We start from the raw sequence: 12,804 nt of genomic DNA on the forward strand, positions 1-12,804 counted from the left end.
AGTAGATGTGATTAATTTTACTTGGAAGAAACGTTTTTCCAGTTACGCTTACATTGACGAATAAGGTTCTGAACTCTCAGAGACATCCTGCTGAACAAATGTCTGTCAGATGCATCTATTGCAATTATTACTCAGTTTATTTCCCATTCAGTTGTAGTTTAACTCAGTGGAATCAGTGGGTCATCATGCAATGACTACATTTAATAGGCAGTAAACAAGATAGTAACTCATAAAATGCACCCAATGTGGAATAACTTTTGTAGACGTTAAAACAAATTTAAAAAACCCTCTAAAATGTATTAAGAAATCTGAATTTCTGTTTGAAACTTGGAGCTTTCGCACTCCACTTTCTAAATTCAGCACGCGAACAAGGTTAGTTCGATTATTCTCACTGAAACAATGCACATGGGCGGGGTCTAATAGTTATACTTGGTTTTATATTTTAAAAACCTGGTTATTACCCTTTTTATGAATTTAAAGCGCAGTAAATCAAGTGACCTCGCGGTCTCCGCAGATAGGAAGATGACCAACGTCGCTGAGGGGTAGGTTTAAAATTTCGCGGCGCACCCTCTCGCCGCTCTCTGGTGACTGCTGAACGCCGCCCGCGTTTCGCCATTTTGAAAGTGCTGTAAGGAGGCAGAGGCGAGGGAACTCTCAAAGTAGAGTGCAAAGTCTACAAGCCAATAGTGGGCATTATTAATTACTTTGTGGAAAACAGTTCCGTGCTGTATAGCAGGGCCGAAGACTTTTGCTTACGTTCTTCGGAGTACCAAGCAGCACTCCCGGCTTCATTCCTGCACTGCTCCTCGCTAGAACCTCCCAGCCGACCCGGGTCAGCACTGTTCCAGTCCAGGGCCCGAGCCCGCTTAGATACCCCTCTCCGAGTCGCTCACCATGGCAGGTAAAACCACAGGGGAAAAGACTACCACAGTGCCGCCTGGGGTTATTAATTAACAGGTGCTGACCTGTTTGACAACGATGATGGGTTTCTCTGTAATATCATGTTTAACCAGCGCAAGCTAGCTAGCGAGCTAGGGTAATTCAAAGATGCCAGTGTAAGTCAGTGTTAGTGTTAAAGTGAGCGAGATTCTCCACAAACACACGTCAAGTAGTTATCTGTGCCTATGAGTTTATAGCAGCAGTTGCAACGCAGTTACTGTGAATTTCCTTAAGGCCTCGTTGTCATATTGATGTTTTTAGCTAAGTTAGCTGCAGGCTAACGCGTGTAAAGTTGTCTCTCTTTAATGGTGGTGTGTCCAATCTTGGGGTCATGTTGTGTGCAGGGCCCGGTGGTGGGAGCAATGATGTGCAGTGGTGCTTCTCCCAAGTCAAAGGAGCAATAGATGACGACGTCGCTGAAGGTAAGTCCATGTGATAGTCACTGAACACTTGCTAGCCTGAGCTGCCAGGATCACCATCCTGTGCACGCTTGTTTTAGGCTTTGCTTCAAAGCGCTGCTGCCACACTTTATATTTGTGGTATTTCTAAATATGCAATGAAAAGTAATGCCGCCTTCTTCTTTTTTCTTTCTTTCTTTTTTTTCCAGTAATAATGGGTATAAGGGATCAGTGGTGTGGTATTGTAGTCCATTTGGTTTCTCACAGACTGACAACAATCTTCTATTTTTGGCATAATTGCTGCAAAATGTCAGCATTCACTATTTTCTCAGTTCAGCCTGGGTATTAGTGGGGCATTACACAATGTTTACATAATTGGGAGAGAACTGCATGTTAGAATTGAAAAAGATTTTACCTCTGCCAGAGAAGAATATTTAATAGGTGTTTCATATTTGTTAAAGAAGTAGCACTTACGTTTGACTAATTACAGAGCTGTTTGAGTGGCCAAGTTAAAAGAAAACCTTTACCAGCTAATTATTTCCGAACTAAAGGAAAACTCAAAGCACCAAAAGTGTGTTTACAGTACATGGTGGCCGTATTTATGCATTAAGGGCTACACATTTGTTTACAGTAAGCTTTGTCTGGGAACATGTATAAATGAGAGCCTCTCCTTGTGTCAATACATAGGAGTACATGGGCTCAAAACACAACACTCCAGTAACGTTTTTATTAGTTTCCTGTAAAAAAGGATTCGCCTTCAGTCTGTCTGCTATTGTTTTATGGGGTTGCATGGAGTCGGGTCGTATCAGGCGCACACTGTCGATGTTAACGACTGCACTAACTCAGAATAGTGCCAGTGTGTAAGCGGGGATTGATTGTTGTATTGTAGGACTTTGTGAGAATGGTTCTCTTTGAAAAGTGCTAAATAGCTGAAGATGGAAACTTTTTTTCTGTTCTTTTTTCCTTTGTGTCCTAAGATTGTTAAGTGTGTGTGTATAAATATGTGTGCGTCATTGCTGTGTTGTGTTTTCACCATGGTTGACATGATTTTCACCCCTCACAGGTGGGCTGCTGAGGCATTTTGTAAATCACTTCCCATTGAAAGGCAATGAATCGTTTAGACAGCAAAAGCCTCGTAAAACACTCAGTGTTATTGCAGTAAACCTGTCTCAGATTGACAATAGCGTTCATCAGAAACTCTGGCAGAAAATGTGTGGTTATTTATATTTGACGCTAGTCTCATTTTTGCAATTTTTATTATTGACAGCCGATATCATATCCACTGTTGAATTTAACCAATCTGGAGAGCTACTTGCAACTGGGGACAAGGGGGGTCGTGTTGTCATCTTTCAGCAGGAGCAAGAGGTATGTTTTAGTGACACATAGGAACAGTAATTATTTTTAACATTTGATTCATAATACTCCAAAGCAGGTAGGTCATCAAACTCAGTTTATATAACACAAAGGCGTACAGGTACAATGTTTCTAGTGATCTTGACCCGAGACATTGAATCTTGGTTTCATAACACTTGAACTTTTGTTTGATCTGTTTTGTATTTAGAGTAAGAATAAGCTTCAGTGCCGAGGAGAGTACAATGTTTACAGCACCTTCCAGAGCCACGAGCCTGAGTTTGACTACCTGAAAAGTCTTGAGATTGAGGAGAAGATCAACAAGATTCGATGGTTGCCTCAGAAGAATGCAGCACATTTTCTTTTGTCAACAAATGGTTTGTAAATTACTTTCTTTTTGAGTAAATTCTTTTGCTGTAGTAAATGTGAACTTTTGTTACGCCATCTACTGCCTTATATGGGAGTAAATATAACTCAATGACTCTCATGATCTTTGCTCTTTCTCATTGTTAGACAAAACCATAAAGCTGTGGAAAATTAGTGAGCGTGACAAAAGACCAGAGGGCTACAATTTGAAGGAAGAAGATGGGCAATACAGAGATCCCAACACTGTCACTACACTACGGGTGTGTATAACTGGCTTTATTACAGCCCAGATCTTTTCTTTTTGTTACATTGTTAGCCAAAACTGAGATCCTTTGCTTACTTTCCATTCATTTATAATAAGTAGATCAAGAAAATTAACAGCAAATTAAATATGTTGAGTCTGGTTAGTAATTTACATCTGAATTAATTGGAATAAATGTTAATCATTTCTTTTCCGTGTTTCCTTCCACTCATTACAAAACTGTCCGTTCTATTTTTGATTGAGACGTTGACTTATCTTATGAGCAAGTAAACAGATGGAACTAATAAAATTACCAATCTGTTCCTGCAATTACTGCAGTGCTGCAGTTGATGTAATGTCTGCTTTATTCACCTTTAATTTTCACAGACACCCCCCCCCCCTTTTTTTTTTCTCCTTGTCCTTACTGAATGGTTTCCAAATATAGACTCAGTTCAACAGGTTTGCCTTTATACTGAGGCAAGGCCTTTTATTTGTTTGTTTAAAGAGCAGGTAACTGTCCCCATCTTAAAAATGGGAAAATCTATGTACATTTTCACCTACATCTTTGTGCCTCTTTACCAGGGTAAGAAAAATTATTTGGACACTTTTTAATGTTTTTTTTTTTCTTTTTCTAGTGTGAAATTTGTTTTGTAACATGCCTGTGTGGATATATTAGAGGTAAAACAGAGGTCATAAAATCTACTGCATCTCCCATTAAAGAAATATAAAAACAGCCCCACTTTTGTTTTCAGGTACCAGTATTCAGGCCCATGGACTTGATGGTGGAAGCCAGTCCTAGACGAGTGTTCGCCAACGCGCACACATACCACATCAACTCCATCTCAGTCAACAGCGATTGTGAGACCTACTTGTCTGCTGATGACCTGCGCGTTAACCTCTGGCATCTGGAGATCACTGATCGCAGCTTTAGTATCCTTTCATTCTTTAATTCCATAAAGTACTGCAATAATATAAAATTATTTTGTCAGTGTTTTGTCTTATCTATTCCCAGTTTTATCATTTTTCAAAGGAGCGTAAGCCAGGGACAGAACTTAAAAAAAAATGTATGTGAATGGTATGTGAAATAATGAATGATATGTTGTGGTTAGTTTTAAGCCTTTGTCTGAAGAGATGCCTGATTTATTAATCCTGTTCACCTGCTCACCCCGTGTCAGTCAAATTAGACAAAGACTATGTCTTACTTAGCAACAAATAAAACATGATTCATGTATTTTTATAGGGCATATAAACAATTCTTTGCCTGATATTTAAAAATGTACATACTGTGTTTACAGGCAGACTGGACAAGAGCAAAAAATGATATTCACTGGTGTCTATTTAATCTGTAGCACAGTGTCATTATTTATACTACCACCAGATGTCCCCAAAGCGTGGGATGTTTAACTGGGTGCCTCTAACATGGTCTAAAAAATCACCTCCTACATCCTATGTTAATAATTTCACTCCATGAGTTCTTAATGCGTTGTTCTATGTAGGACAGCGGTCCCCAAACTTTTTTGCGCCACGGACCGGTTTATGCCTGACAATATTTTCATGGACCGGCCTTTAAGGTGTCGCGGATAAATACAACAAAATAAAAGTAGTACCGGTACCGAAAAAAAGATTTATTCATAACACACGTGAAAAGACCCAGGAAAACCAAGTTAACGATAAAAACGATAACAAAATAATGCTGAAAACCGATAAAAACCCTGAAAACCATACATTTTACACCTGAGCCTCTACTCTCGTGGCCCGGTACCAAACGACTCACGGACCGGTCCGAGGCCCGGGGGTTGGGGACCGCTGATGAAGGCTGTATAAACAAAGACGAACCAGAGTTAGATACAAAGTGGAATCATGTTTTTCTTGAATTGAGATTAGTTGCTCTTTCGGGCTGCTCATATCTTCTCTTCATGCTGGAAGATTGATGCAGTGCAACCCCTGCCTTTTATTAAGGATTGCGTCAACTGATGTAAAACACTTGAACCGGAGAAACAATTAATGCAAACTAAATTATGTTAAATGGTTTTATCACTGTAGGCTCATAAGGTCAGAGGTCATCTGTGAGATTAATGTAGCTGTTAAAAGTTGAAAACACATGAGCATGGAATGGAAAGTATTCGCAAGTGAATAACATCTACATGATTTGGGGCACTTTTGTGCTAGTGAGCAGATATCTGTGGCAAAACCTTTTCCATGTGCCAGTCATTGTTTAAAAAAAAATGCAGATAATTAAAAAAAAAAAAGATAAATCATAGTGAAGTTGATGGTCTGTGATTTCAGTGTCTCATAGTGGCAATAGCAGTTTTTATTTTCCTCTGCGCACAGACTGTTTACCTGCAAGCGGTAAAGCCTGCTTAGATGGGTTCTTCAAACTGAGAACATGACTCTGTGAAAAATAATAATACTACTACCAATTAATTTTATTTCTGAAAGATTTTTAAGTTGCTGAAATGTCTGTTCACGTTTTTTTGTTTGCTTGTTGGGGTTTTTGGGTTTGTTTGTTTTTTACCTTAACCTCACCTCTTCAGATATTGTTGACATTAAGCCGGCCAATATGGAGGATTTAACAGAGGTGATCACAGCGGCCGAGTTCCATCCCAACCAATGCAACACTTTTGTCTACAGCAGCAGCAAGGGCACGATCCGCCTGTGTGACATGAGGGCAGCAGCGCTATGCGACAGCCACGCCAAACGTAAGGCGGTCTCTTTTTGTGTTTCTGTAGCTGTTTGACTGTGTGTCTCCTCAAAGATCGATGGGGGGCTCTCATTGAGCCTATCAGTGTAACACTCGATTAATCAGCTGCAGTTATAAAGTTACTCTTGCTATGGACGGTGGCTGACTGGACTAGTGCAGTGTGCTTGAACAAAGCTGACGGTTTGTTGAGAAGAAGACTTGACAAGTGAAAAGTTGCACTGTCGTGAGAGCCTTTTCTTAAAATGAAACAAAGCTGACGTCTTACATGTTGTTTTCTGAAAATATTTTCTTCGATTTTATAACAAAAAAGAAATTGAACAACAAATTGCTTCTCCAATTCTATACAATTCACATGGTAACATAAAATTCACAAATTCACCTAAGAAATAGAAGATCCTTAGAAGATCCTACCTAGTTTCCCATCTACCACATTATGAAATATCCAGGCCATGTGGGTCTTAGTGCATGAGGCTATAAAAGAAGATTTACACACTCTGCTTCCTGCTCACAGCATAGAAAACATAGCGCACGTACGTATAGATTGGTACCTGCTAAGCCAAATTGTTCAGAATGGTGACCCTTATTCATAACGCGTATCAAAAGATAAGCGGAAAGGCTTTGTTACTTTTATGCTCTATTTCTGTGTTTATATAACCAGATTTGAAATTCAGTATCTTTTACAAAGCTGTTGTTATGTAAAGAAAGTTTCGGGGCTTACTGTAAAACAACTCGACCACTGTAAAAATTATTGTTGTTCTTCCAGTCATTGACGCTGAAATGCATGTGTTTGTTCTTAATTTTTTTAAGTGTTTGAAGAGCCTGAAGATCCAAACAATCGTTCCTTCTTTTCTGAAATCATCTCATCCATCTCTGATGTAAAGTTCAGCCATAGTGGACGCTACATGATGACCCGGGACTACCTGTCTGTCAAAATTTGGGATCTCAATATGGAGTCACGACCAGTAGAGACATATCAGGTCTGTTAATTATGCCAACTCAAAAATACTGTTCCAGTTTCTGTATTACTTTTCTTCCTGTAAGGCTAGATTGATTCTAGCAGGTTCCGTCCATCCACGTGATTAAAGTGTAAATGTTGTTTTTGCTTTTGCACAGTTGTTGATGGAAACTCTGTATATTTCCTCATTGCTTTCTTTAAATAGGTGCATGAATATCTCAGGAGCAAGTTGTGTTCACTCTATGAGAATGATTGCATCTTCGATAAGTTTGAATGCTGTTGGAATGGGAACGACAGGTAAGCACTCATTCCGTGGCTTCCTTTTTGTTTTTTTTGTTTTGTTTTTTTCTGCAGCTGTCCTGGACAAACAAAATGCATGCGTGCATGACGCACGCAGAGCGTTAGGGAATACTCCTTTTCTGACGTCACTGAACCCAGAAACGCAGGCCTTATCACTTACTGCAGTTATCTGCTCGGTGCAGACCATAATGTGGCTCATAATTTGGTTTGGGTGGGTGGTGAAGTGGTATAATTGGCTCATGACAGACGACAGGATTTAATGTCCATACTTGAAAAGGATTGTGTTTGCCAGTAACGTTAAGGCTACTCGCTGACTCACACCTTGTTTACCTACAGTGTTGTGATGACGGGTTCCTACAACAACTTCTTCAGGATGTTTGATCGAGGATACCAGCAGGACATGACCCTAGAGGCGTCGCGGGAAAACAGCAAGCCGCGATCGGTCTTGAAACCTCGCAAAGTAAGCACAGGTGGGAAGCGCAAAAAGGATGAGATCAGTGTAGACAGTCTGGACTTTAACAAGAAGATCCTCCACACTGCCTGGCATCCTCTGGACAACATCATTGCTGTGGCCACAACCAACAATCTGTACATATTCCAGGACAAGCTGAACTAGCATTTGTTGAAGCACTGAGGTCCCAGTTTCTGCTTGAGCGCCGCTGCTCTGATATACAAATATGAACAATAGCTGTCTGTTTTTGGCTAAATCCCTCTTGATGAGCTGCCCTTGGCATATGCCAAGAACTGCTATGTCAACAGTGGCATGAACACAGTACACCCAAGTAGGCCATCACAAGCCCATTTTCTATTTGTATTGCAAATATGAACATGTAGGGTTTTTTTGTTTGGTTTTTTTTGTTTGGTTTTTTAAGATCTGAGTCATACAGTGGGATTTAGTGTCATGGGTTTTCTCTGGTTGGAGCACTCCAGTCATCAAGCTACAAATTGCAACTCCACTACATCCCAAACCAAAGGGAAATCTGTTCATACACATGTTTGGTTAGTTTGTTTGATTCTTCTTTTGTGCCATGGTTCATCTGTGTCTCATAGCCACTAGTTATTAGATTATTGTAGCTATTGTGTCTCATTAGTTTTCTGTTGCTCTCATATCATTCAGTCACCACTGGCCTGAAACACTGGTAATGCAAACTGTCGACACTCCATATTTTCACAGTATTTGTCCATTTGCCAAGTTCACTCACCACTTTCTTGCCAATATACAGTATGATTATGCAGTTAAAGGACTCGTTTAGTGTTTTAACCTTTTTTTTTTATGGTTCTATGATTATAGCGTACAGCCTGCATTACTGCAAACATCTGTCCACAGTGTGCAAGATTTAATATTGGATCAGATTTTGACCTTTTAAGACAGCCACTAGTTTACAGTCATTAATATTAACAAAGTCTCCTTCATTTATACCTTTATAGTGAACTTGTTGCTGTTGATTAAATCAAGTTACATTACAGGAAAACTGTTTTCATACTGTAACATTTACCATTTAACAATGGAGACTAAATTCTGTCTCTTTTTTTTTTTTTTTTTTTTTTTTCCAAGTACAAGAAATAACAAAGAACCTGGTTTTTCAAGCTGCACTGAAACCTGAATATATATCCTGTTCCAATCTCGAGCCACTCTCTAAACAACAATCTGACTTTCATGTTGTATTGATGTGGACAATGGTTTATAGTAATAAAAAATATAATTCCAGTTAATAGCCCACGGCTTTAGAAATGCTGGCGCAGTCGTGCAAAATGCACACACACATTTTTCAGGTATTGTGGTTTTATTATGGCTAATTATGCCAAAGTAACCAGTCCTATACTCACTCTGAAGCTACACTCAATTGAAGCCGTTTTGCAGAGAGTAAGCCCCCTTGTCTGACCTCGTCACCCTTGCAAACAAAAGCTCAGGACAAAAGGACACATATAACTGTAACTAACACACACACACACACACACACACACTAGGAAGGGTGTGTGTATAATGGCATTATGTGGCCTGTGGCAACAAAACTAAGTTCTGCTGCCAGCTCTCCCGCTATTTTGTTTGCAGGTTGACCCATGGCTTTACCCTCTGTATCTACTTTCTGTTTGTACACTTTTTTTTTTTTTAATATAATGACATTTTGTACTGTACCTGTTTAAAAATAGATTAATCACTATAGTTGATTTATTTTTGTATAAATTAAGGCAATAGGATTACAGTCTGATCACTGTAGTTTCTTTAGCTGTCTGTCTCAGACTGATTGTAGATGGAAGGTTCCTTGACAGTTGGGTAGCTGTTTTTTTTTGTTTTTGTTTTGTTTTTTGACATACGACTTGGGGACATTTTTTCTCATCCTGGAAGTTTGAAAACTTAAAGAAGCGTTTTCAGGTCTCAGTATCTTTTGAAGTTGTAAGCATTATAATTCTAACTTTTTTGGGGGGGCACACTGTGCATGTAGAGCTTATTTGGATGCCTCAGAGTTGGTTTCTAAAATAATTTGGATCTTAATATTCCACTTACGTGCCATAGTTTTTGATTAATTTTATTTTATTTGGCTGTGAAAGAATAGGCCCTTCTGGGTCTCTATTTGAAAGGCATTTTAATCAATGTTTATTGCTTAAAACTGTTTAGTCAACTTCTCTAAAGTTACTGATTTAGATTTATGAAAATGTCTCCTCCCTCCTGTGAAGCACGTGTCGCTTTGCTATACAGGCTTGTTTATTTATCAAGGAGAAATTGTGAAGCACTCAGTTTGCCGATGATTGTTATATGGCAGGGTAGTTAATGAGACATCAGGTGTAAGTGTTGTTAATATTAGCTGCACTGGGAAACCTAATGAAAGCTGAGCTGTCACTAAGTTGTTTGTCCTGTTGTTTTTCTTCTATTGAAAGTCAAATGTCATATCAGGAAGAAGATTTAATCTGTTGATGTGCAAACAACTTGATTATAGCACAATTTGTCCGCTTCATGATTTAAGCCATTAAATCAGGGAATGAAGCTTCTTGGTCCACTGGATGGTATTTGTTTCAGTTCGTGTGTTACTTTTATTTTAGAGAACGGATATCCAATCGCTAGAATGACAACAAAATAACCACCCATGTCCATACGGTGGTGTTAAACTACTGTTTTGTGTGTGTGTGTGTGTGTGTGTGTGTGTGTCTCACTCAGGGCTCTGGGTAATGTCTACTAGTGCTGAGGTATTTCACTAATCTTTTTCCCCTCACACTATGTGAGGGTCATTTGTGTCATACAGCTCCAGTCACTTGAATAAACCTTCATAATGTGCCCATTCCCAAGTCAAGGATCCCATAAATTAACACATAATTACAGTAGCTATTTTTCACAACTGTGGTTTAAATCATGATGATATTCAAAGGAACCCTATTGCCTTTCTTAGAGCATTAAGAATAAATGAGATAATCAAGTCATGTTTCTTGAAATTTATGATGTGCCAGACAGGTGACTGCTCAGGGGAATTTACCGCTGCTCTTGATCAAAACGTACCTTCAAGAAAGCAGCTTTTCAGGACTCAAGACAAAAACTGCCTTATTTAAAGGTAGCTCATAACTTTTTCTTTTTTTAAAAATAAAATCAAACATATGTAATGGCTTTTGAACAACACCCTGGGAAACCAAACCTTCCCTACTTGTTGTCTGGAGTTGTAAGGTTTTCTCAGTTGCAGCAGTGTATTATACATGTCTGATATATTACAGGAGTTAAAACAAATTGCACTTTTACCTTTGTGAATTTCATTAATTTGTATGTTCTGTTTCTTGAAAATGGCCTCTTGAATAAAGATTGTAAGAGTTTGGTGATCTATGGGGTGGGGGGGGCTACAAAGGGTTCAGTGTACAGCTATGTCCTTGTCACATGGAATAAAGTACAATTTAGATGAAAAATAATAAAGAATTTTCAACCTGAATTCTGAATGTAATGACTGTTTTTTTTTGTTGTTTTTTTTTATTTTGGATTAGACACTGAGGGCATTTCAGGATTCTGTAAGGCTTTTAAATGCTAAACTAAGCTTTGCATGTTGTCTTAAAAAAGACTACACCTTTCCTCTTATTTTAAATAAATTATCTTTTTAATAATTTTTTAAAAAACCTTTTAAGAACAAAGCTGTTACTTCAAAAAACATTTTTCAACTGGAAAGATGTGAGATGAATGTCTGCATACCTGATCTAAGGATTACACACCTCTGATGAGTTGCTATCGTATTATATATTATTTTCTCTATTGGTGTGAAGTTTAATGAAAACAGCATGAAACTGCTTTCTCTACCTCAGCGATGTCAAACTCCTTTTACATCATGGGCAACGTATACTCCACTTTACACTGACACAAAGGGAAGTTTCAAAGAACTCTAGCTACACATTTAATCCCCCAAATATCTTAATATAAGAAAAAGGCAGGTAATTTCAGCACATCCCACTTTTTCTGCAAGGTAGTATATAATAGAATTACTGTCCCGTAATTATAAACCAAAGAAAAAGGACTGAAAATGCTTTTTTTTTTTTTTTAAAACAAACCCAAACATCTATATTAGTAATTACCTTTGTGTGTTATGAATGGCCATGGGTCTTTACAAATAGAAAAAGCTGTAAAACTTAAATGTGAATACAGTTAATATTTGTTCTCCTTGTTCCAAGGCCGCCCAGCGAGCGAATTAGTCTTTACCGGGCCTTATGTTTGAAAAGTATATAAAAACACGCCAATCCCAATCCTCAATGTGTCCTATAGATTCATCCCTTTCTAATTAATACCAGACCTATTTTCTGCCCACGTTAATATTCCAGACATGTAACCCAGCAGTTATTTGAAGGTTTACCAGTGGTCAGGGGCAGATCTACTGTGGTGGCATGTGCCACCCTAAAATAAACTCTTGCCACCCCTACTGCCACCCTAATTTTGCATATGGCAGTGATGTTTATTAAAATAAGCTAGCATTAAGACTTTAAGCCTAGCCGCATTTAACCTTGAATATAAATTCTAAACCTAAATATACTGCATAATATTACATCAAAACATGTAATAGCATCAATAGCTTTGTTTCTTGTTTTCAGTAGGAACAGACAGTGCAGATTTCTGACATTTTGTGTAAATTTAGTCATGTAAAATGTTATTATTTCTAATGAAAAGAGTGAATCTTAAGTTAGACTTGTATTTCAAATTCATGTTGTGTAGCTTTCTGGATTTTATATTTATAGGGCTACATGCTTATTTGTCATATATGCCACACAGTGCATAAAATGTAACTGAAATGTTTAATTATTTGACCAATAAGAAAGTTAGAGACTTTAATTACTGGATTTGATGTATTTTAACGATATTTTGTACATATTATAGAGGCACCCAAACCCGCATATGCCATATGTGCATATGTGTAAAGAAATTGCTATTTCCATGCCACCCTGTAATTGGAGGCGACAGGACCAGCCTTATCAATGTTGTTAGTCTCATCTCAAACCTTCTAATGACTCAAGTGGCCAACACAGAACAAAACAAAACAAAAACGAAAAAACACCCCAAAAACCAACACAGTGCTTTATGATTTTACATCGGTTATAA

General features: G+C 38.3%; 1 protein-coding gene across 2 annotated transcripts; it reads left to right on the top strand.

Moving 5' to 3' along the window:
- Positions 1–541: 541 nt before the first annotated feature.
- ppp2r2aa (protein phosphatase 2, regulatory subunit B, alpha a) lies at positions 542–8,785 on the top strand. Of its 2 annotated transcripts, XM_005729456.1 has the most exons (10): positions 542–901; positions 1,284–1,361; positions 2,605–2,702; positions 2,899–3,064; positions 3,201–3,313; positions 4,047–4,224; positions 5,829–5,993; positions 6,803–6,972; positions 7,156–7,247; positions 7,587–8,785. In XM_005729456.1, exons 1-10 carry the CDS (start codon positions 895–897, stop codon positions 7,864–7,866), a joined length of 1,347 nt encoding a protein of 448 aa, XP_005729513.1. In that variant the 5' UTR covers positions 542–894; the 3' UTR covers positions 7,867–8,785. The 2 variants fall into 2 exon arrangements, with proteins under 2 accessions (XP_005729513.1, XP_005729512.1); XM_005729455.1 differs by lacking the exon at positions 542–901 and having other exon boundaries at positions 1,271–1,361.
- Positions 8,786–12,804: the final 4,019 nt, after the last annotated feature.

The sequence above is a fragment of the Pundamilia nyererei genome, unplaced genomic scaffold, assembly GCF_000239375.1.
Source record: "Pundamilia nyererei isolate P.nyererei 1_Seehausen unplaced genomic scaffold, PunNye1.0 scaffold00033, whole genome shotgun sequence".
Classification (NCBI taxonomy): Eukaryota; Metazoa; Chordata; class Actinopteri; order Cichliformes; family Cichlidae; genus Pundamilia; species Pundamilia nyererei.